Source organism: Moschus berezovskii, chromosome 4 (assembly GCF_049115385.1).
Source record: "Moschus berezovskii isolate FMDL1 chromosome 4, NW_MosBer_1.0, whole genome shotgun sequence".
NCBI lineage: Eukaryota > Metazoa > Chordata > Mammalia > Artiodactyla > Moschidae > Moschus > Moschus berezovskii.
Genome location: NC_142463.1, coordinates 18,068,734 through 18,093,789, shown reverse-complemented (window position 1 = coordinate 18,093,789; position 25,056 = coordinate 18,068,734). Strand labels below are relative to the sequence as shown.

The following is a 25,056-nucleotide window of genomic DNA, read 5'->3' as shown; positions in this document are numbered from 1 at the left end:
GTCTGGAGGCTCAAGAGCAGGAGGGCTAGGACGGGTTGGCGCTTTTCTTGGCCAACGTCGGTATGGGCTCAACCACTGCCTCCCTTCCCCGTCACTCTGTGTCCCTCCCGCCTCCTGCTCCTCCACCCTGGTTGTGGCCCGACTAGGGCTACCCACGTGTCATGCTCCAGGATGAGCACCAGGCGGTGCATGTGCAGCCAGCGCTGCCACGAGTTAGCATCCATGGACAGCACCGGCTTCCAATAGGCAGCAAACTGGGCATGGGAGGAGTCGGAGCCACTGTGCTGAAGCGAGAGCACCTGGAAGCAGGAAGAGCTCGTGAATAACCTCCGCACAGCATCAGAGACTGGGGTGTAGGGGGCGGGGTCAGAGGCGGCAGTGGTGTAAGGCTATAGGAAACTTTGGCCCAGCCTGGGACAGAGGCAGAAACTGCCTCCACTTGATCTTAGCCAAAAGGCCGAGAAGCGATCAGAAACTGCCTCCAATACGAAGGCTAGGTCAGGGGTCTCCAGTCTCCAGAATCTCATGCCTAATGGTCTGAGCTGGAAATGTTGAAATAATAGTAAGAAATAAAATGCACAATAACTGTACTTGAATCATTCCAAAACGACTCCCTCAAACCCCAGTCTGTGGAAAAACTGTCTTCCACAAAACCAGTCTCTGGTGCCAAAAAGGTTGGGGACCACTGGCTAGATTAACAAGCCCAGGGGCAGGCCGCGTGGCCTCTTAACGCTGAACCCAGACACAGGATGGAACTTCCATCACTGACTTTGGAGGAAAGCCTCTGAGTGATGGCAGGATGAGGGTATGATTCACTAGAATAAGCCCCCAGCCCCTCAGTGCTAGGCTGACAGCTCGGGCCAAGTGTGGAGAAGGCAAAGGACGAGTGGAGCCACAGTCCTTGAGAAGTACAGCAGTCAGTGGTCGGCTGGCAGTGCGGGGGAGGCTGCAGGAGGCCATGTGGAGACGGGGAGAGGGCTGGCAGCTGGCTGGGAGAGCACTACGAGGACATTCTGCAAGTCTTGACCTTCGACTCCAGTGATCTGTGGTGGGCCATCTTTCTCTAGAGACTCTTTCCCCCCCGGGGGTGGGGTGGGGAGGAGGGGGCTCTGCAGGCTGCAGTTCAGGGCCCTGGTTTGGGGGCCTCAGATTTGAGGGGTGAGGAGAATAAGTGTGGCTCTGGGCTCCAGAGGGCGAGCAGAGGACAGAGAATGCGTGTCAGGGCCCTCACCGGGGTGGCGGAGCCGGGCGGGATGTAGAACAGAGGCACTCCGCTCTTCGTGCTGTCGGGCAGCGTGAAGCGCTCTGGGACGGAGGAGAAGGACTGCAGGTGGGCGAGCATCTGGTCCGTCTGGTTAATGCTGCAGAGCAGGGGCCACCCTGAACCTCCCCGGCCTCTGGGGAGTCAGGGGAGGGGAGCCCCAGGGGCACGTGGGAATCTAGACACAAGCCCCGAGTGCTCACGGTGACTCTCTCCAGCCCCCGCTTTCACACATCCGTCCCTCCACACAAGTGGGGCCTCCGCCACTGAGCGGTGACCTTGCTTACCTCTGCAGCGTGTTCCAGAACCGTCGGATAACATGGGTCCGATACAGCGAGCGAATGGGTTGTCTCAGCGCACAAGACACGTCATGCAGGATGTCATAACCGCCTTCCATTGTCACTTCCACCCGGGTGGCTCGAGGGCCCTCAGGCTCCAGGGGCCAGGGTGCAGTAGCCACGTACTCAATGCGCATGTTGTGTTTCCACAGCAGCACCAGCTTCACCTCCAGCTGGGACCCGCCTTCAGGGGAAGCAAGAGGGGAGGAGGGCCTGGGACTGGGTCCTGTCCGCAACCTCCACCTACAGCATGGAACTCGAGCCTGGCCAAAGGTTCCAAGCCTGGTTCCACAGAGTGCAGGCGCAGGGCCCGCCAACTGACACAAACTGAAGTTTGCAGCAAAATCTGAAAACAAAGCTAAGTCCAGGACACTACAGCACTCTCAGCTGACTCACCTGGAACAGAAAGATGGAACTGGGAAGCTAAATGCTAAGAGAAGTAAGCAGAGTCTCCCATGCATGGTAGATGGGGGTCTCCTGCTCTGTTTAGACGTGTGGGATACAGCAGGGCCTAGACCTTACCTTTGGCCAGCGTGACCTCTCGGACGCTGTAGCCCTCTCGAAGCCGCACAGACACGGTGCTGACCAAGTCAGCTGGAACCTCCTTCTCGGTGTGCTTTTTCCGGCGCAGGGCCAAGGCAGGGTTGCTGCTTGCGGAGACCAGGTGCTCATTAAACAGGCGGTGCTGAGAGCCTAGGGGAAGCATGAGGATGGGGCAGGGGACAGTGTTACCTGTCAGCTGACGGAGGGACAGGGGAAGTTCCGCACTGAATCACGGGAGAGAACAGGGCGAAGTCGTCAGCCCAGTTACACTGCTCAGGGACCCGAGCCCTGGACAGATCCCTGTATCATCTCTGGGTCCACACTAGGGTCCCCCGGTTCCCACACCTGCCCTAGTCTGCCCCTCACCGCAGTAGTATTCAGGGTTCAGGGCTTCCCCACTGCGCAGGAAGGAGTAGAGGAGAAACGCCCGGTGGTAGACAGTCAGACCCAGGTTGCCTGGTTCAGGCTCAGGACAAGTGGACAGGTAGGAGCCGAATGTTGCCATGGCGATAAACTTCATCAATTCCACATTGGGTACGTGGCCAAAACTGCAGTCATACGAGTAAACTCCTCCCACCTGAAGAAAGTGAGCAAGTAGAGACCTAGCTCCAAGAGAGGCAACGGAGCAGAAAGTGCGAGAGACTGGGCTGGGTGGCAGCTGCCATCCCTGGCCCGCACAGCTGCAGCGTTCCTTCCCGGAGCCCTTCTGTCTGAAGCCAATGCCAGCTGGCCACCCTCCTCTCGCCCCACATCAAATACCAGCCTGACCCCATTCACTAAGATTTTGGCCAATGGTTCACCAAATTCCTATCATCATCTCAAGACTGCAGTGTCTGACAGGGTGCTTCTCAAACCTTAGGGTGCACACAAAACACCTGAGGTCTGGGGTGGGAGCCTAAGATTTTGCATTTCTAACAAGCTCCCTGGCAATGCCAAGGCTGCTGCTCTGTGGACATAGTTTGAGCACTAAAACTATAGATCAGAGATTGGCAAACCACATACAACCTGCAGTCAAATCTAGCCTAGCATCTATTTTTATAAATAAACTTTTATTGGAACACAGCATGCCCATTCATCTTCCTACTGTACATGCCTGCTTTCAGGCTACAAGAGCACAGCTGAGTAGCTGGGACAACCATATGGCCCACAAAGCTTAAAATGTTTACTAGTTGGTCCTTTGGAGGTATACTCTAGAATTCAGCGGTCCCCAACCTTTTTGGCACCAGTGACCAATTTCATGGAAGACGATTATCCCATGAACCAGGGTTGAGGGGGATGGTTTCAGGATGATTCAATTGTATTACATTTACTGTGCAAGTTATTTCTATTATTATTACATCAGCTCCACCTCAGATCATCAGGCTTTAGAGATCAGAGGTGGGGACACCTACAGATGGTTCATTCAATTCCCTGGCCACTCAGCTCCTTAACCCTCATCTCCAAGAACTTTGTTCCACTCACCTGCCCCCTAGCTACACACTGGCCCCCGGCTTCACCTGGAACTACTTCCTCTTTGAGAACTCAATTGCCACATCCCTGATTACACATAACTCTGTCCCATTTTTAAGTTCCTTTCATCCTCCTCCTCCTGCTGCTCTCTGATCCCATTAAGACTCCCAGGCCTTGAACCTTTGCTCTTTTCAAATCTATCCGTGTCCTCCTGGCCCTCTTTTCTCAACCCAGCCTGGACCGCATGTTCAAGCAACTTCTTACGCAACATTCTCAACTCCCAGGCCCTCCTCAACTTTCTTCTGCTTCCACCTGGAAATCCCAACTAGGATCACAAGCTCTATACCCAGATCCCAAATGAGATCTTCTGTTCAGTTCAGTTCAGTCGCTCAGTCGTGTCTGACTCTTTGCGACCCCATGAATCGCAGCACGCCAGGCCTCCCTGTCCATCACCAACTCCCGGAGTTCACCCAAACTCATGTCCATTGAGTCGGTGATGCCATCCAACCACCTCATCCTCTGTCGTCCCCTTCTCCTCCTGCCCCCAATCCCTCCCAGGATCAGGGTCTTTTCCAGTGAGTCAACCCTTCGCACAAGGTGGCCAAAGTACTGGAGCTTCAGCTTCAGCATCAGTCCTTCCAATGAACACCCAGGACTGGTCTCCTTTAGGATGGACTGGTTGGATCCCAAATGGAAGAAAAACTGCATAGTTGTGTAGGGTGGCGCCACATCAGAACGTGTGACACCCAATCCAGCTGGTCCTTCAGGCTGGTCCTCAGTGTCACTCCTCCCTCTCAGCTCTGCCTCCCTCCCTCACAGCACATGTCTTCACTTCTATCCTAGTCTCAGGGAAGGAAGGACACTCTTCTGCTCCAAGAATACCTCAATTTATTTTTTGAGCCAACGCCCTCCTGTTAATTTAGGGACTTCACTCTATCCAGCTTCTTTTCCTTTACTTTCAAACTCTGCTCCACCATGGCCCTTTGGAAACATGAAGTCTCTAGCTTAAAACACAAATGGGAACACCCCTCTCTTTCCACACTATCCTCCCCTCAGGCTGCCGGTCTCTCTCTCGAGCACGCTTGCTCCTCCCTTGATCTGAACACCCAGATTCCACATGTCAACACTTGTCTCTACATCCTTCCCTTCTATCCACTCTTCCGTGCACTGCAGTCACTTCTCTCACCGCCTCTTGACTGTAGCAGCCGCGAAAAAAATGTCCATAACCTAACTGCCAAACCCAAAGGGCACTTTTCATTCCTCACTGCACACGATCTCTCTACTGCCTCTCATGCTGTGAAGTACTCCTTTCCCCCCCAAACCCTGAAATTCTTGACACCAGAGCCTTCTGGGTTTTGTCTGATTATTTCCTCTTCATTCTTTGCTGGGTCCCCTCTCTATGAAAGATCTTTAAACCCCAGTAGCCCCCAAGTTCTTTGGGGACCCTCATCTATTCTTGAATGCCATGTGTAGGCTGCTCAAATCCTCACTTTCTCTCAATCAGTGTGGACTCCTGAGTATCTGATCTACATGTCCGACTGCTAACTGCTACGAACAGCAGTCACTGACTATGTAATTCTGCACTATGCTAAACCCTTCAAATGCATCACCTCACCCACTGAGGAAGGTACTATTACAATCTCCATTGACAAATGAATCCACCCAAGAAGTGAAGTGATGTGTCCACATCACACAGCCAGTAAGTGGAGCCAGGATTCCGGCCAGGCATGCCTAACTCCAAAGGTGACACATAGGCCCTGGTACAATGTGCACACACTGGACTCATCGTCCTGTCCGCACTCCACCCCAACTGCTGCTCTCTGTTGACTCTGCCGGCTCCCAGTCATCAGTGAAGTCAGAACCTTGGAGACATCCTTAGCCCCTCTTTCTTGTTCACGCCTCACACCTTGCTAATCATAAGTCGTGTTGATGCTGCCCTTTCATTTCCTTAATGCTACCCCCATTCTCTCTTACCCTGAATTCCCCTAGTTTAAGTCCTGATCCTCTCACCTGACCACTGCAATAACAGCCTCCCTGCCTCCACTCTTGTCCCTCCCCCAGCAATGAATGACATTTATAAAACATAAACCTAGTAAGTGACTTTCCTTCCCTCTATCAGCGTCACCCACAGAGTTATGCTGGAACTCCTCTAACACAGCAGAAGCACCTTTCCATGCTCTGGCCTATGCCTACCCTCCAGCCTCACTTTCCACAGGTCTCTGCCTTCTGTCCTATAGCCTGTCAATCCAAACTGGCTGCAGAACCCTGAATTTACGCACTCCCTCCTCTGCGTAAGCTAGTTTGAGCTGGGTTTTCTGACCCTTGCAACCAAAACAGGAATAACTAATCTAATGAGGGAGGTGGGACTGGAACTGACTGCCGGACAGCAAATTCTGCATTCTTCTACTGTAACGTGCTGTCTCTCACATCCTAAGGACAGAACAAAGCTGAGAACCCTCTCCCACCACTCTACGATCCTGTTCTAGACATGACGTTCCATCCCCGTACCCACCATCCCTCCAGAACTATGCTGTTGGCTTTACCTGGGAAACCACTGCCTATGAGAAAGTAACCAGCCACATTCCACCTGGTAAGGCATGATACTTTCCTCTCCTCCTTCCCAGAAAGTCCTTACCTGCACAAAAGAACAGGCCACAGTGCCACTGCGAAGCTGGTTCAGCAGCGTCTCACAGACAGCAACATCAGGGACACTGGTCACTCCATCCGTGATCACAATGATACCTGGAACAGGAAGCATCAGACTCAGACCTGGGGTCCCTCCAGATCAGAGTCACAGGGAGGCGCCCAAGGGACAGGACCTCGGTGTCCACCAACCACTGTGTTTTATAATCCTCCAATACCTTTCCTTCTCCCCTTCCCTCCTGCTCCAGCCTCTCGAGGACTGGGTCCAAAACTCCTCCCAAGAGGTGATCTTGGAGCTCTGCTCCTTCCAACCAGGGTCCCTGCTGGTCATCAGAGCTGGGAGTACTCGAGACATACACTACTGAACACTTACTTTCACAAACAAGGAAACAGACACGCTTCCCTGCGGCCCACCAATCCTCTGGAACTTCTATCTTTGCTGATAATACCACCCACCCTTCCTGTACTCCCTTTCCCCAATCTCACCAACATTCCTCCTACTGACCTGCACTGGAGTTGGAGGGCAGCAGCTGCAGCGCCAGGATGCCCTGACGAATCATACTGACCAGTCCGAGATCAGCTGTCACCATGGAAACGCCCACTTTCCGACCTGAGGGCTCCCCTGAGTCTGGGGACTGGTCCTCGGTCTGGCCCAAGTTACAGAAAAGATTGAATGGGACAGATGGCGCTGCTACCCCATCCACAGCAAAACCAGAATTGATAGACTAGCATTGCCCAGGCCAGACAGGCCTAATCCTATGAGCTCTCCACTTTCCCTCCTGTGTGGCCAAGTCCTGACTATGCTCCTTCCCCTGCTGTGTGCTTGGAGGCTGATCCTCAGATGGGCAAGGGGTCCAGCACCAGGTGAAGCACCACATTGTCCTGGAGCAGGCCTTCCCCACCTTTTGCCAGTAAGGGCCCCTTTCTGTATTCTTCCATTGCCTTTATGACATATATTAATATACCAATCAGATTTAAGTCTTCAGACACACAGACCTGCCACCTGCCTGGCTACTTCTCAGATATCTAAAAGAACAAGAGAGTGCACTATGGTGAACCCAAGCAGCTTTATCCCAGATTACACAAAATAGTATAAATCAAAGTCACCCACGACCACCTTCTCAGATCCCCTCGGGGAGAAGATTCAGGACTGAAAAAACACAAGCAAACAGCCTCCACATCTTCTCCCAGCAACAATGTGTGTCTTGGGGAGTCTCTGTAAGCCCTCTTCCAACAGGGAACCTATTGTGTGCACTCACTAGCACTTCTTTCCTTGGTGCCCTCTGCCCCTGGCTTTTAGCCCTTTTTTTCTGCTGTCTCTTTCCTCTATGACCTTTGGCTTGTCCTTCCTCTGTCCCTTAAAAGCTCCTCCTTCTAGGCGGCCTCTACCTACCTGGTTCTGGGGGTCATACTGCTGCTGTAGCATGGTGGCCACCTTATCCTCAAAGAGACAGAGCTGCGCATACACCTGCTGCAAGAACACCTCCCGCTGGGAAGGGTCCAAAAGGCAGCCCTGGACCAGCACCTGAGAAGCACAAGGGAAAGAGCGAGACATGACATGAAGGGCAGGGGTCACTGGGCAGTAGCCCTCTGGTCTCCCTATTTATTCACCACGCTGGGCTGCCCCAAGCTCCTGCATGGGGGCACCACTAACATCTTCCAGTTTCCTCCATCCTGGCCTCCAGCACACTGTCTACAAGCTGCCTATCTGGCCAGGAAAAGCCTCTTTTGACTCGTGCGTCCTTATTCTTGTTGATTTCCAAGCACTGCACACAGAAGCTACTCTGGATCTTTTCTCTTTCTTAAGCTTAGAATCTTATTCCCCCAAAGAGTGTTCCCTCCTTCTTTTTACCCTTAGCAGATAACTCCCACCCTCCATTTTCACAGAGAAAGGAAACCAGTCAACAGGAACTCCCCACTCACCCTAACCTTCAGGGTGTACTACTCTCTAACCCACCGAAAATGCCCTCAGCATTTGCCAGTCATTTGGATCTACCTGTGTTCTTGTTCTTGCTTTCAGGCTCCGAAGAAAAGATTCCTCTTCCTCTTTTGTCTCCCCAAAGCTAACATCTCCATCTAATCTTGAATCTTTTGTCTGTCTAACATCTTGGCTCTCTCTCCGTGGGGTTTCCTTCCTTCTACTTTCAACATGAGTAAGCTCTCCCATCCTAAACATTTTACACAGACCTGGTGGCCACTGTGGTGGCCCTCAGGATCTCTCCTCTCTCCCTGTTCTCATGAGACTCCTACAATCTGCTCACTTCTCCCCAACCCCTGCCCTCCCCGCCCAACAGCTACTTCTTCACTCTCTATTCAGAATTGGGCCAGTGGGTGGGGACAGCCAGAAGAGGGCAGAGTGGGACTTTGGACTACTAAAGGCCTGACTGTGAGGAGAGGAAGACTGGGAACTGGGGCTGTGAAAAGATGAGCAAAATGTTCAGAGTTGTATTGTTCAGAAGAGTGAAAACTGAGTCAACCTAAGGGTTCAACAATAAAGGTTTGGCTAAATATATAATGACAAAAACACGGTAAAATATTAAGAGAAGCAGTCATTTAAAACTGTGTTTTCAAAAAATATTTAGTGATGTGGAAAAAAATGCCCATGTCGTATGTTAAAAGAGTAGGAGGTAGAACTGGGTGTCTGGAATAACCTTGATGTTTCTTCTGTCTCTGGACTGAGGAGTGGTGATGAGGGAAATAAATGCATACTCAAAGAGAAAAAAGACATTCCATAACATGTCAAAAATAGCTATTTCTGGGAGGTATATTATGAGCAAGTTCTGTAGGTTTTTTAAAAAATATTTTATATATTTTCCAAATCTCCTTCAAGGGGCATCTAGTATAAATGTGACAACTTTTTGTTTTGAAAAACAGTAGGATGCACCTTGAGGAAGTTGCCGCACTTCTCAGCTGACTTAGTGGCAAGTGGCCCTGGAGGCTTCCCTGGGCTCTCAGCCCTTGTCTTCTCCACAGTGGCTGTCCTTGTTCAGAACTCACTTCCTCTGCCATGCTGCAGCAATCCTCTGCCTGTCCTCCCTCGTCCAGAATTTGCCCTCAATTCTTCTCACTGGCTACAAACAACTGTCATCTTCCTACTGTACACATTTGATCCTGTCACTGACATTCCAAACCTCCAACAGTTCTCTACTACCTGTGACTAGTAATTTAAGTATTTAACATTTGCATGTTTTCTGTGTGACAGGCATTGCTTTATTAATAAATGCTTGACGTGCATTAATTCAGTCACCATGCAATACTGGTGACATCCCCATTTTGGAGAAAAGACCCAGATGCACAGAGAAGTTAAGTAACTTGCATAAGAGCACACAGCTGGTAAGGGGTACAGCCAGGAAACACATGAGGCACTTGCAGATACAGATGCTCTTTACCACTAAACTCCCCTGCAGGATAAACTGCAAGTTCTTAGCCATGACATCCAAGGCGTTTCATAATTCTGTCCCCGCTTATCTCTCCAGTCTCCCCTTTCCCACCCTCCTAACCCTCCCATCCGGAAAAGGCAATGGCACCCCACTCCAGTACTCTTGCCTGGAAAATCCCATGAGCAAAGGAGCCTAGTAGGCTGCAGTCCATAGGGTCGCTAAGAGTCGGACATGCCTGAGCGACTTCACTTTCACTTTTCACTTTCATGCGTTGGAGGAAATGGCAACCCACTCCAGTGGCTGCCGTTTATGGGGTCGCACAGAATTGGATACGATTGAAGCGACTCAGCAGCAGCAGCAGGAACCCTCCCATCACTCAGTCTTCATTGTGTCCAGCTGAGTAACATGTAGCTCCCTAGAACCCCTGTGACTGACAGCACAGTTTCACAGCTCTATGTCTTTGCTTCTGCTGGCCCCTCTGTCTGGAAAGCCCATTTCCTCTGTTTTAAATAATTAACATCAATTCATCCCTCAAGACTCAGTTCAAATGTCTCGGTCCAAAAGTCTCTCCTGCTGCTGTTCCAGGCTGGCTGGGTGCTCCCATAGCACCTGAGTCATAACTTATCAGTGCCCTTATCACTTTCAACTGAAATTACCTCCTTCAATATCTGTCTCCCCACTAAGCTCTCAACCCCTCCCAGTAGGACAGGAACAGTGTCTGATTCATCCAGGACCTAGCCCAGACCTGGCAAAGATTGGGCTTCGCTAAGTGTTTGTCAAAGTGAACCAAGTGTTGCGTGATTACCTAACATCTAAACTTTTCTCACCTTGACCGCGAGTACCCGCAAAGCCTGATCTCTGTCTGGGGATGTAGTCTGCCACCAACAGTCCTAACACCAGCACTAGAACACTGTAGTGCTGGGTAGAGGGCTGGGACCCAGGCATGTGCCAAATGTCATATGCATATTTCAGCTCCTCAGATGCTGTTTCTTGCATCCTCCTCTCTCAAAGCCAGTGTGATAGCTAAGTTGACAATGCAGCCATCAGGGATAGTTTCAGGGTAAGCCCCTACCAATGAGTTAAGGGTGGTTACAAGCAGATGAGGGGAAACTGGGCCAATACTTATCTAAGCCCAAAACAGATATTCCAGTTACAGACTTGGCCATTCTCCAAAAGGAGTGCCTTCTGATAGCCAGCCTGGGTGTTGGATAAGCCTGTAATTATCTGCATGGTCAGGATTAACAACCGACAGCTCGCAGAGTTCTAGAAAAAAAATGACCCTCCTCTCTCCTTGGAAGAAATTATGTTTCTGGGTCTTTGCTATATTTCAAAACCACAAAACTGTCCCAAAAGACCATCTCCTAGAGGCAGTGCAAGGAGTTAGGACAGTATCAAGCCTTCCGATGGAACTAAAAGGGGCAGGGGAGAGAAAAGAGACATCCAGGAGCAGAACCAGAGACTTACAGGAGCAACGAGAGAGGCATTTGTCCAGTCATTGCCAACCCACCTGATGCTTACGGGAAGACCCTTTAAGGCCAGAGCAACAGACACTTTAAAGAGGAGAGAGACTTGCAGAGATGACTAGGAATAGGTTTGAGGAGAGCTGGGGACTTTGGGCATGGAGAGTAGAGACAGGGTCAGTGGACTACCCAAAATTAGGTCTGAGGATACAGACATGGAGAAAGAATGCAATACCTGATGGGACTGCAGGCCAATGATGGAGGAGTAGGCCTGGATAGTGACGTAGATCTCAGGCTGGAAGTCGATACAAGATCCAGGCACTCGGAAGGGCCGGAGCAGCCCGCCCAGGCAGCGGGAGAGGGCATGGAAAACTTCATCAAACAAGATCTCCCCAGTGGAATCATCCTGAGGGCAATGCAAAGAAAGGTCTCTCAAGGGTAACCAAACACAGCCCTGAGCAGAGGGCAAATATAAGCAGCTTCCGGGGTTGAGATTCTGAAGGTTCATCATACCCTCTGACACAGTGCACAGATGGGACGGGCTCTGTCTTCAAACACCCACCATTCCTTCACACATCTGTCTCCTTTCCACAGTGGTACCACTGTGGGATCATTCTTCACTTATCTCAGGCTGCCTCTTCTTACTCCTCACTTCCTACCCAAGCCTTTCTTCCCACTGCCTCCCCTCAACCAACCCCTTACCACAATGCCAGTAGATGGGCTGAGGTCCAGCTCAATGACAAACCGATACTGCCAGGCCAGGAAGGTGACCCGGGTGGATGGTACAAGGAGGAAGGGCCTGGGGACCACCGGCTCATCTGGCTGCCACCCAGGAGGCAGGACACTGAGGACTTCCAGCTCCTGCTCAGACTTAAGCTGACGATGGAGAGAAGAGGGAAGAGTCAGGGAAGTCACCCCTTTCTCTCCAGGACCTGACTTCCAGATCCAAAACGACACACCACTGGCTCTACCTCCTGCAACCCAACCAAGTACTTCTCCAAGCTGGGAAAATGACTAGACAAAATGTCCCCTGTGAAATCTTGTGGGCCAAGTCACTTGCCCCTCCTCGAATCGAACCCCTCAGAGTTAGTCTCCCCTCCTGTTTCCAGCACTCTCCTAAAAAACCAGACCCTCGGGGTCAGCCCTCATGTTATGCAGGTCTCCGGGCCTCACCAGCATTTCTTGGGGTGTAGCCTGCACAGTCTGGTGCAGGTGATTGAGGAACCAAGCCAGGCGAACATTTCGGGAGATCCGATAATCCTTTTTCATCAACAGGAACACCTGCCCCGCTTCTTCCACCTAGGGATAAAGAGGTATTTAATAAATCTATAAAAATTCACTAGTCCCAGGGACTTCCCTGGTGGTCCAGCAGCTAAGACTCCATGCACCCCATGCAGGCGGCCTGGGTCTGATCCCTGGCCAGGGAACTAGGGGCTTGCCAGGTGGCTCCATGGGTAAAGAATCTGCCTGCAATGCAGGAGACAAAGGTTTGATCCCTGGGTCAGGAAGATCCCCTGGAGGAGGACATTGCAACCCTCTCCAGTATTCTTGCCAGGAGAATCCCATGGGCAGAGGAGCCTGGCAGGCTACAGTCCATGGGGTCACAAAGAATCGGACATGACCGAAGTGACTTAGCATGCACGCAGGGAACTGGATCCCACGTGCCTCAACTAAGGGTTCACATGCTGCAACTAATGATTCATGTGGCCACAACTAAGACCTGGCACAGCTAAATAAGTATTTTTTAAAATCCACTCGTTCCTAGTACATATAGATCACAGTGCAAGTAACCTGTCCAAAAATCTCAGAAGCCATTACCGAGAGGCAAGGTAGCAGAGGTGAAACGGTTACTCCCACTTCAGTGCAATGCGCTTTCCAAGGATTCAATTCTCATCTCTTGGTTCCCATTTCTCCTCTAAAGACCTCTATGCATATCAAGTGACCTTTGTACATTTCAATGGATATGTGAGTTTCTCCAATAAACTCTAAGTTCTTTGAAGGCAGGGATTGCATCTTGCTCTATTTTTGTGTCCCTGTGCTTAGCAAATCACTTAAAACAGAGCAGATACTCAGTAATGCCCGGCAGTTCCTATTAAGTCTTGACAACAGCAGGTAGTGAAAGCTATTCACTGGTTGAATGGCAAGCCTACTGAAGACCTCAAAGCCCAACTTCTGTGGGTCACAGTCTCCCTCCCCACCCTTCTCAGCTGTCAACGCTCCAGTTCCTTCCTTCCATTGCCTCACAGGCAGTCGGTTCAACTGTGTGCTAACGACCATCTGTTCCCTTGCCCGTGTCCTCACTTGTTGTGACAAAAGCCCGGCCAATTCTTGACTCAGGATGAATTTAACTTTCTTCCTTGTCCACACATACACTGTACCAGCTGTATACTCTGACGGAAAGAAACTTCTCACCTTGCGAGTGGTGCCACTTCTAGCGAACGTTCAGTTCAGTTCAGTTCAGTCACTCAGTCGTGTCCGACTCTCCATGACCCCATGAATCAGAGCGTGCCAGGCCTCCCTGTCCATCACCAACTCCTGGAGTTCACTCAAACTCATGTCCACAGAGTCAGTGATGCCATCCAGCCATCTCATTCTCTGTCGTCCCCTTCTCTTCCCGCCCCCAACCTTTCCCAGCATCAGAGTCTTTTCCAGTGAGTCAACTCATCGCATGAGGTGGCCAAAGTATTGCAGTTTCAGCTTTAGCATCAGTCCTTCCAATGAACACCCAGGATTGATCTCCTCTAGAATGGACTGGTTGGATCTCCTTACAGTCCAAGGGACTCTCAAGAGTCTTCTCCAACACCACAGTTCAAAAGCATCAATTCTTCGGCGATCAGCTTTCTTCACAGTCCAACTCTCACATCCATACATGACCACGGGAAAAAACCATAGCCTTGACTAGACGGACCTTGGTTGGAGAACGTTACCAATCATTTTACCTTTCCCTGGTCAGTAACCTTTCCTTAGTCCCCTCAGGTTTTCCAATCTGTCAACTCCTGTGGTCCCAGCAGATAAACCTGCCTACTGTTTTGCAGAGAAATAAGGGTCAGCTGGCCTTAACTCCTTGATGTTTCCTCAAGATTAACCCTTATTAGTAACATCCTTTACTCCCTTACTCTTGCCTCAGATAAAAGATTACTCTCCTCCTACTTAGACAAACTGCAAATTTCTCTTCCCATGTTCCTAGTGAGGGGGGAAATGCCAGACTGCAAGGAAGTGAGCAGAAGCCAGTGATATCCTGTTGAGAAATGGGATGTTGAAATGAAGATTTTTTTTTTTCTCCAATAATGGGGAAATACCCATGGAGCAGAGATGGAAAAAGTACTGGAAAAGCAATAATGATGGATACCTGATGTTGGAGAAGAGTTTGGAGAGCAGAGATACAACGACTAATGTTGAAGACAGACCCTTCTCTCCAAGATAGAAGGTAAGCATAAAGAGATATAGAAACAATGGATACACGTATACGTATGGCTGAGTACTTTCAGTGTTCACCCGAAACTACCACAACATTTTTAATCGGCTATATCCCAATACAAAATGAAAAGTTTAAAGTCTGGGAAAAGAGATACAGAAAGAGACACTGGAAAATGGCAAGGATAAGAGTAGAAGGAAGAAGAGGGAAGAAACACAGATTTATTGAGTACCTAAAATACATTCAATAGAACACTGTAGAGGTTAAGTATAAGAAGTTCAGATTCAGACAGCCTGGGTTTGAATCCCAATTCAGCCTCCTATTAGCAGTGAGATTGTGGAAAAGGTACTTAACCTATATAAGTCTCAGTGTCCCCATTTGTAAAATGAAGACAGTATTGGTATTAGATCCTAACACCAGTACCAATCCTAATACCAATTGAATTGTGCTGTTCTGCGGATGAAGGGAAACTATGCGTATGAAGTGCTCAGCACAGTGCATGGCACTCCGTTAGAACGCAATAGAAGTTAACCATTACAGGTTATGATCAGGCTAAACACTAGGCCCTTTACCTAGGTAACCACATTCAGTCTTCACACAAAACATTTAACAGAAGCAAGCGGAGGTACAAAAAAGTTAGGCGGCTTAGCAGAATTTGTATTTCAGTTCAGTCGCTCAGTCGTGTCCACCTTTTTGCGACCCCATGGACTGCAGAATGCCAGGCTTCACCAACTCCTGGAGCTTGCTCAAACTCATGTCCATCAAGTCAGTGACACCATCCAAATATCTCATCCTCTGTTGTCCCCTTCTCCTCCTGCCTTCAGTCTTTCCAAGCATCAGGGTCTCTTCCAATGAGTCAGTTCTTCGCATCAGGTGGCCAAACTATTGGAGTTTCAGCATCAGTCCTTCCAATGAATATTCAGAATTTTTTTTAGGATTGACTGGTTTTGATCTCCGTGCAGTCCAAGGGACTCTCAAGAGTCTTCTCCAACACCACAGTTCAAAAGCATCGATTCTTTGGTGCTCAGCTTTCTTTATAGTCCAACTCTCACATCCATACATGACTACTGGAAAAACCTTAGCTTTGACTAGACAGACCTTTGTCAGCAAAGTAATGTCTCTGCTTTTCAATATGCTGTCTAGGTTGGTCATAGTTTTTCTTCCAAGGAGCAAGCATCTTTTAATTTCATGGCTGCGGTCACCATCTGTAGTGATTTTGGAACCCTATAAAAAATAGTCTCTCACTGTTTCCATTGTTTCCCCTTCTATTTGCCATGAAGTGATGGGACCAGATGCCGTGATCTTAGTTTTCTGAATGTTGAGCTTTAAGCCAACTTTTTCACTCTCCTCTTTCACATTCATCAAGAGGCTCTTTAGTTCTTGTTTGCTTTCTACCACAAGTGTGGTGTTATCTGCATATCTGAGGTTATTGATATTTCTCCCAGCAATCTTGATTCTAGCTTGTGCTTTACCCAGCCCAGCATTTCTCATGAGGTACTCTGCATATAAGTTAAATAAGTAGGGTGAAAACATTTAGCCTTGACATACTCCTTTCCCTATTGTCATTTCTTGACATACTCCTTTCCCAGTGTTGTTCCATGTCCAGTTCTAACTGTTGCTTCTTGACCTGCATACAGATTTCTCAGGGGGCAGGTCAGGTGGTCTGCTATTCCCATCTCTTTCAGAATTTTCCAGTTTGTTGTGATCCACATAGTCAAAGGCTTTGGCACAGTCAATAAAGCAGATGTTTTTCTAGAACTCTCTTGCTTTTTCAATGATCCAATGGATGTTGGCAATTTGATCTCTGGTTCCTCTGCCTTTCCTAAATCCAGCTTGGACGTCTGGAAGTTCATGGTTCACGTACTGTTGAAGCCTGGCTTGGAGAATCTTGAGCATTACTTTGCTAGCGTGTGAGATGAGCACAATTGTGCAGTAGTTTGAACATTCTTTGGCACTGCCTTTCTTTGGAATTGGAATGAAAACTGATCTTTTCCAGTCCTGTGACCACTGCTGAGTTATTTGCTGGTGTATTGAGTGCAGCACTTTCACAGCACAATCTTTTAGGATTTGAAGTAGCTCAACTGGAATTCCATCACCTCCACTAGCTTTGTTCATAGTAATGCTTCCTAAGGCCCACTTGACTTCACATTCCAGAATGTCTGGCTCTAGGTGAGTGATAACACCATTATGGTTATCTGGGTCATGAAGATCTTTTTTGTATAGTTCTGTGTAGTCTTGCCACCTCTTCCTAATATCTTCTGCTTCTGTTAGGTCCATACCATTTCTGTCCTTTACTGTGCCCATCTTTGCATGAAATATTCCCTTGGTATCTCTAATTTTCTTGAAGAGATCTCTAGTCTTCCCCATTCTATTGTTTTCCCCTACTTCTTTGCACTGATCACTGAGCAAGGCTTTCTTATCTCTCCTTGCTATTCTTTGGAACACTGCATTCAGATGGGTGGGTATATCTTTCCTGTTCTTTGCCTTTAGCGTCTCTTCTTTTCTCTATTTGTAACGCCTCCTCAGACAACCATTTTGCCTTTTTGCATTTTTCTTGGGGATGGTCTTGATCATTGCCTCCTGTACAATGTCACGAATCTCCATCCATTGTTCTTCAGGCACTCTATCAGATCTAATCCCTTGAATCTATTTGTCACTTCCACTGTATAATTGTAAGTGATTTGATTTAGGTCATACCTGAATGGTCTAGTGGTCTAGAATTTGTAGGCACAGGGTCAGAAGTCAAGCCTGATGAGCTGAAAGCCCATCTACTGAGCTTAACATATGGATCAAACTGGGGACTTAGGAGCAGAAAAGTTTTTAAATGGTTACAAGAAGGAACATGATGGAGGTTTATAAAGGATTCTGTGACATAATTCAAAAAGACAATTTAAACATCAATGTGATGCGATTCAGTATTACTTTGTGTTGTCTCTATACTGTCTAAAATTACACTCTGGCAAATACTACTGTTATACTGTTATCCTGCAAGGGCCTGAGGTAGGCCCTGGCTAGGATTCTAGATTTTATCCAAGAATTAGGTCAAGCTACCTAAATCTTTTTTCAGCAGGGCAGTATTATTGTATCTGCATTTAAAAAATTTGCCCCCTGGCTACCACAGGATTTAGAAAGCTCCCCTAACAACCAGGGGAGATGACAATGGCCTATAGCACAGCTACTCAAAGTAGCCATTCTGTGAGCTGTTTGCGCCTGTTCCCTGCTGAGACAAGGAGCTGTACTAGAATGTAAAACCACCACTGCCTTTCACTGACAGTCTTGGGAAAAGTCAGTCGAACTAACCTTTAAGACAAGTGAGCTCAGTTGCACTTTAAGGAATCTTTATAATCAGATGGACAAGAACTGATGATTAATCAAAGTAGGGAAGAAAAGTAAAGTTGCTCAGTGTCTCCGACTCTTTGCGACCCCATGGACTGTAGCCTGCCAGGCTCCTCCATCCATGGGATATTCTAGGCAAGAGTACTGCAGTGGGTTGCCACGTCCTTCTCCAGGAGATCTTCCCAACCTAGGACTCGAACTCAGGTCTCCCACACTGCGGGCAGACTCTTTACATCTGAGTCACCAGGGAAGTCCAAAGTAACCAAAAAAAAAAAAAAAAGGTGTCAAGGATGCTTAAGGTAACACCAAGAACCAGTAGGCTGCAGGATGATTTCTGGTAGTCAGAGAAATCAGGTATAGTTATTTCCTATCATTTCTAACCATCATTCCCCTCAGAAGTTCCCATCAAATTGAATGCTGTTATTGCCAAAGACAAAAGGGGTCTAATGGGCTTGAAAGGAAAGAGCAGCAATTCCATGCCCTCTTTCTCTGATCCCTGGTCTCAGAATGAGTTACTCTTGAAAACTAGGCAAGCTCTCCCTCTGGATTGGCTGTGCGGTCTTAGTGACCTCTCTCGTCTACACGGTGACTGTGCCACGGTTCCTATCTTGAAAAACGCTGGGTTGGGTTCAGTATTATCAGAATCAGAAGGATATCCCAGTTCAGCAGCCCTTTCTGTTTATCACTCTATCCCCGGAGTCTGGTGCGCTGCCTGACAATAGGATGCTCTATACAATTTTGCTGAATAAGTGAATTCACTCTATGTTCTAAGCAAAGCAAATGCAACATTTAAAACCAATCATAGGCAGGACAACTCTTCTCAAGGTGAGGTCATCATAACACTAGTCTCCATGCTATTTTCCTTTTGTTCTTCTTTGGTGGTGAGTAAAGGTATTTTTTTTTTTTTTTAATGCCAGTTTGTTTCAGTTGTGCAAGGAACTAGCCAGGAAAGGAGTTTTTGGCCCATACAGAGCCAGGGTTAAAGGAGGGAAAGCACAGGCCTACGTGTCAGCACCATGACAGTTGGGGACACCTGGTCACTTCATCTTCTAGGACTAAAATCCTGGCCACTCTGGGTTTAATAAATGAACCTTTCAATGATTCCCTGTACCGTTTGGTATCTTGTTAGGCATTCACAAAGCAGTCTAAATTTCTTCATAGCACCCACCAGAGTTAATACTAAAAAATTTGTGTACTTTTTAATGTTGATTTCCCCAACAAGTGCAGACACTGCAGGGAGGCAAGGGCTGTCTGCGTTGTGTTGTTCTTTGCTATATCTCTGGCAACCAGCACAGTGCCAAGACACACTAAGGGAAGGAATATTTGTTGAATTAATGTATGAAGGAGAGAAATAGCTCCCACAAATTATATTCACTCTCTTCTCTGTTTTAAGCTATGTTCTTAGTATCTTACCAGTGATTCCAAATTTTTCACTTTTATCAACATCTGGCTTTTGTTGTTCAAGAACTCCTATCCTTCCTCATCTGCTTTGTGGAAAAACTACTGTTTAGACTTTTCCTTTGCCTCCATGAAAGTTGTTTTTACCAAGTTTTTTCCCCCTACTAGTATGTTCTTCGGAGAAGGCAATGGCAAGCCACTCCAGTACTCTTGCCTAGAAAATCCCATAGATGGAGGAGCCTGGTAGGCTGCAGTCCGTCGGTCGCTGAGGGTCAGACACGACTGAGCGACTTCACTTTCACTTTTCACTTTCACACATTGGAGAAGGAAATGGCAACCCACTCCAGTGTTCTTGCCTGGAGAATCCCAGGGACGGGGGAGCCTGGTGGGCTGCCATCTATGGGGTCACACAGAGTCGGACACGACTGAAGTGACTTAGCAGCAGCAGCAGCAGTATGTTCTTTACTGATACTATCTTCTCTACAATTCTGGAATGGGGGGGAGGGTGGTTCTGGTGTAGACTAATAGATTAGCTTTAGATAGAATGACAGTATTACAGAAAGAAAATGTGACAGCTGAGACTCTGGCCTTGACCTTTAGTTTCTTCCTCTATAAAATATCATCACCTACCCCAATGACGGGTGAAAGCACATTGTAAAGTTAAAAGTGCCACATAAATGCATGTATCAGTAGTAACAGGGTGCTGCTGCTTTGAGTCTGGACGAAGTCCTGCACAGCCATTCACTTTAGCTTTTTGTGCTCGCCCTCACCGGGTTGGCAGCATTAGAAATTTCTTCACACTGAGCCAGAATCTGTCTTCTTGATATTACATTGACCTGCTCTTGAAATCTGCTCTCTTGAAAATATGTAACTCACCTTGGGTTTTACCTTCTGAGGCCACAGAGGGAAAATCTGACCCTCTGCCAAAGAAGAATCTATCAGATATCTGATGATGGTTCTGAGTCTTTGCTGCTTCACAATAAACGTTTCCAGGTTCCTTAAGTGTATCTCGAACAGCATGGTTTGAGTTCCCTATTTTATAACTTAGATCACAAGCCCACAAACGAACTCTGGCTGGTCTACTTTTCAACTTAAAATGCGGAGGCCAGAATGGAGTATAAGACCCAGGTGAGGTCACAGATTCAGAGTATCCCACATTCTATTCACTTTGGGAAAGCTTTACCACGCCGTTGACCCGAGAAACCTCTATGATTTTCTCGCGTCTGCTGCTTAGACACATCCCCCATTCTGTCCTAATGCAGCTGGCTTTTCTGGACACATACAATTATTCAATTCGTCCTATTACATTGGATAAACCCAGAATATTATTCTATTGTGAAGCTTAGGCTGCTGTTTTGTCTTCTAGTAAATCTCTTTAGAGCTTAATTTCCCTGTTGATTCAATCACGATGCCATCAAGTCCTCATCCAAGTCCAAAGAGGACAAAGGTAAGGTGAGTGTGCATTCATTTGTCACTCAACAAATTTACAGAGTCTGCCATGTGCCAACATGGGGCTAGGTCCTAAGGATATGATGGAAAGCAAAAACTGGCATTCTCTGCTCTCACAGAATTTACCCTATAATGAAAAAAAACCAATCAGATAGTCACTCTAATTATTATATTAATACAAACTAGGTGTGCCTAAGGATAAGAATGTGGTTTTATGAGAGCATGTAACAAAGTAACCTGACTCAGAGGTGAGTCTTAAGAGAAAGTGACCCTGAAGGTTGAGCAGAGTTGACTAAGTGAGGAGGGAAAGGGGGATATACCAGATGGAGGGTACAGACAAGAACTGTCTTATTAGAAGACTTCCTTCAGAATATTTGTTAGTAGGCTGCTTAATTCCACTACTTCTGATTCTCCAGTAGCTTCCGATTCTCCAGCTTGTCTCAAAGGTTATTTTGAATGATGGACTAACTCTTCAAGGCCAAACTGAAGTTGAGTTCATCAATCGGTTCTTACAGAATCCACACTCTTGAAACCAGGAACATTTCCTTACTCAAGCCTTCTTGCAACATTCCCCCTTGTATGTATCCTTCAAAGTCAACAACTACATTTTCACAAACATCAGCTCTAAGTTTTCTTCACATTCAAGATGCAATTTATCGAAACCAAAAGACTCAACAATTAATTCAGGCAGCTACAGTGGTATTTTTCCAAGTGTAATCCAAGAACCCAGTGGCATCAGAACCACTTGAGGTGCTTGTTAAACTGCAGAAACCTGGGCACCACCTGAGACCAACTGAATTAAGAGTTGAGAAGGCTTAGGAGTCTACACTTCATGAGCTACCCCAAGTCACTCTTCCACTGCACTGGTTGACAATTCCTGAGTTAGCTGTGTTTTCACAGCACTGACACTTGCGTGGAGATTGAATCCGATACTGAATCCTCCTGAGTTTGAAGTACATTGGAGTTGTCTGGCAAAGAGAAAGCAGAGTTTTGAAGGCAGAGACCTGGATTCAAATATGCTCTACTACTTGGTATCCAACTGAACTTGGACAAGTCAGTTTTTCCAGACCTCAGTTTCATCTGTAATATGTGAATAAGAATGTCTACTTCAGAAGGATGTTATGGCAATTAACCAGTAGAATCAGACAATGATAGAGAAAGCTCATCCTTCTCTGGAACGTTCACTGAGGCCTACATACCATTCATAGCAAGCTGAGTAAGACACGAGGCATGTGCTGCACACTATGTACGCCAGGATGAAGGAAACAATGTCCACCTCATTCATTTGTCTTTTTGTTTGTTGCCTCTGTCCCTTGGTGGTTAAGGTACAAATTATTCTTGAAGCCTTTTCCAACCCCTGTGCTGTTTTCTGTTAACAGAGCTCCACAAGAGTTTTCACCTGCCCTTGAACCACTGTACATATGCCAAAGTCCTGAACCTCAAGCACGGCTTTAACCTGAATTTTCTTCACCAGTCTTATCTCTCACCCACCTCCCCCTGAGTCTGAGTGCTTAAGATCACACACTGCTTCCACTGCTTATTAGAATAAGGCCTTGGTGAAGTTACTTAAACTCTCTGCGCCTGAGTTTCCTCACCTGTGAAGAGGGATAATAACTGTGCTGATTTCACGGCGATTTCCCAAGTATTAGACGATAACTCGGAGAAGGAAATGGCAACCCACTCCAGTATTCTTGCCCGGAAACTTCCATGGACAGAGGAGCCTGGTGGGCTACAGTCCATGGGATCGCTACTAGTCGGACACGACTGAGCGACTTCACTTTCACTTTTCACTTTCATTCATTGGAGAAGGAAATGGCAACCCACTCCAATGTTCTTGCCTGGAGAATCCCAGAGATGGTGGAGCCTGGTGGGCTGCCGTCTATGGGGTCGCATAGAGTCGGACACGACTGAAGCGACCTAGCAGCAGCAGCAGCAGCAGCAGATAACTCAGGAAGCATTCGTGTTAGTTATTCTGTCACCGAGCCCCCATGAGCAGCTGCTTCCTCTAAGTTCTCTGAAGGCTCACAGCTCCTCCTTCCCTCCGGATTGTCAATTTCCCTTTGCCTGCAATGTATTTCACCTCTCCTCACTGCCACCCTCCACTCCTCCACGCTTAAATATCATTCCTCTGAAAAGGCTTTAGGATCCACCCCCTTCACTTAACAATTAGGTTAAGAACCCTTGTTAAACACTCACTCGTTCTGTACTTTTCCTTTGAGGCACTTATTATCATAATTCAATGTTTGTTCACTCCTTTAAAATAGGGAGTGTCTTACACTGCTCCCTATCCACCCTGATACTTAGCACAATTCCAAGTACATAACAGCACACATCATTTAAGTATCCAAGGAATGATAACTTCTTAAATCTGACTAGGCCCAATCTTTCTTGGGATTATAATAACTTCTAACAGTCAGTCACTTTTCTGCCAAAGGGTAGGACTCTTCACTCCCTTTACCTTCTGGGGTAAGATTTTCAGAAATGCAAATCAAGAATTTAACAAATGAACTTGTGGTTGAGTGAGACTGCCAGGAACGTATGTTGATTCAAGTTACTTTAGATTTTCATTGCTTAGTATGGTAGCCATCACCATCCATGGCTACTGAGCACTTGAGATACTGATAGCCCAAAGTGACATATGCTTAAGTGTAAAATACACTCTGGATTTTAAAGACTTGATACAAAAGAAGAACGTTAAATATCTCATAATTTTTAATATTCATTACATGTTGAAATGACACTATTTTGGAAATATGGGGTTAAAGAAAATATATTATTATAAATTAATTTTACCTATTTTTTTTAACCTCTTTAAGCGGCTACTAGAAAACTGGCATATATGGCCTGCATTGGGTTTCTATTGGATAATGCTGTTTTAGACTATATGCCTGAAAGGTCTGTTGTATTTCACAGCATCCCTCCATGTCTTCTCATTTTAATCCACAAAACATGCTCCAAACTCCTTGAGTATTCCTCAGTAAAGTAATGGTATTTCTGATGCATAGGCTACTCCACCAGCCCTGTGAGCACATCTGATCCTTTTTAATAGGGTAGTTTCCTGCAATTGTATTTAATCTTGGGTCTCATTACATCAAATCCTAACACTGGAGATTTACCATCCTGTGGCTACTTTCTTTTTGCACTGTAAACATTATGGCTAAGAACACAAGATCTACAAGGGACCACCTGTTTTGGAGTCCTGGCTCTGCCACTTACTAGCTGTGCAACTTTGTTACTCTTAAAGTCCCTGTGCCTCAGTTTCCTCAACTGAAAAATGGGGATAACAGTGTCTACTTCGCAGGGTTGAGAGTAATGTTTGACACTGGTAAAGCGCTAAGATGGTCTCTGGCACACAGTAAGCATTCAACAGGTAAGGACTCAATGCATGATTATATACCTTTCACCCTTCCCATCCACTCACATGTTCTCCTGTAAGATTGGGCACCTCTCCTAGTGATGTTTTCTTTCCAAATCTGACATTTTACACTTCTAATTCCAAAAATCTGCTACTCCCCAGCTGAGAGTAGCACTTGGGTAAGGTACTTCACTTCTCTCGATTTTTAGTTTGTCTGTAAATGGAAATGGCTATTGTCACCTTCCTTGCACAAGTCTGAACCACACTATGTATACAAAAGTTCCTTGCATGGTCCTTAGTACTTAATGGATGCTTCATTTGCATTTTCCGATTTAAAACGTGTGATCCTCACAATAGACCAGAAGATAGGTATTTTACAAGAAGGAAACAGGATACGGGAAGTCAAGACTTGCCCAAAGTTGCACAGATAGCTACAGGGCAGCGCCAATACTAGAACGAGGTTTCACTCTGAATCCAACGTTTTTTCAAGAAATCTAAGCTGCTTTCCAACAGCATGAGCGCTAGAACCTAAATAATTTATGCTCTTTATGGCATTCCAATAATATTTGAAAGATGCAGCAACCGGCAAACCTGCCCACTGAAACTGCAACAGAAAATCAAAATACAGATTTTCTGAAAGCCATTACGAGGTCAAAGAAACCAAGAGCCCTAGAGCTGAGAGTCGTGGATTAAATTTCGGCAAACAAAACTGAGCCTCGAGTTCCTCCTCTAGCCCCCCCGAGGAAAGTGGGGGTGAGGGGATGCTACTGTTGGGCCTTCAGGAGGGCCAGGCGGCCCCCAGACCCGGAGGAGGCCACGGCCGCGCCTGGCCGCCGGACCCTCCCCCTCGGATGTCCAGGCCCAGCGCTGCGCCCGCCCGCCCCTCACCTCCGGCTCCGGGCGCTCCGAGGCCATCACACAGCCCTCCCGCGCCGGCCCGGGCCAGAGACGATGCTCCGCTCCCGACCCCTGACCCGGAGGTCTCGCGACTGGCGGGGACGGAAGTGGGTGGGAGGGTCGAGTTCTCCG

At 47.4% G+C, this 25,056-nt stretch overlaps 1 protein-coding gene across 4 annotated transcripts in view; it reads right to left on the bottom strand.

Annotated features, from left to right (window-relative positions):
- Nucleotides 1-25,030, bottom strand: part of SZT2 (SZT2 subunit of KICSTOR complex) — a 53,188-nt gene extending 28,158 nt beyond the window's left edge. For 2 of the 4 annotated variants that reach the window (XM_055401776.2, XM_055401778.2), the window contains exons 1-12: nucleotides 24,916-25,030; nucleotides 12,248-12,373; nucleotides 11,777-11,950; nucleotides 11,310-11,480; nucleotides 7,628-7,759; nucleotides 6,740-6,881; nucleotides 6,227-6,333; nucleotides 2,509-2,719; nucleotides 2,122-2,292; nucleotides 1,549-1,783; nucleotides 1,232-1,361; nucleotides 157-299 (exon numbers count right to left, since the gene is read on the bottom strand). In XM_055401776.2, the coding sequence (XP_055257751.2) occupies nucleotides 157-299; nucleotides 1,232-1,361; nucleotides 1,549-1,783; nucleotides 2,122-2,292; nucleotides 2,509-2,719; nucleotides 6,227-6,333; nucleotides 6,740-6,881; nucleotides 7,628-7,759; nucleotides 11,310-11,480; nucleotides 11,777-11,950; nucleotides 12,248-12,373; nucleotides 24,916-24,942 (1,769 nt within the window). In that variant the 5' untranslated portion in view covers nucleotides 24,943-25,030. Of the gene's footprint in view, nucleotides 1-156; nucleotides 300-1,231; nucleotides 1,362-1,548; nucleotides 1,784-2,121; nucleotides 2,293-2,508; nucleotides 2,720-6,226; nucleotides 6,334-6,739; nucleotides 6,882-7,627; nucleotides 7,760-8,230; nucleotides 9,686-11,309; nucleotides 11,481-11,776; nucleotides 11,951-12,247; nucleotides 12,374-24,915 lie in introns of those variants that run through there. The other 2 variants (XM_055401777.2, XM_055401779.2) reach the window with 2 other exon arrangements.
- Between the last annotated feature and the right edge of the window lie 26 nt (nucleotides 25,031-25,056).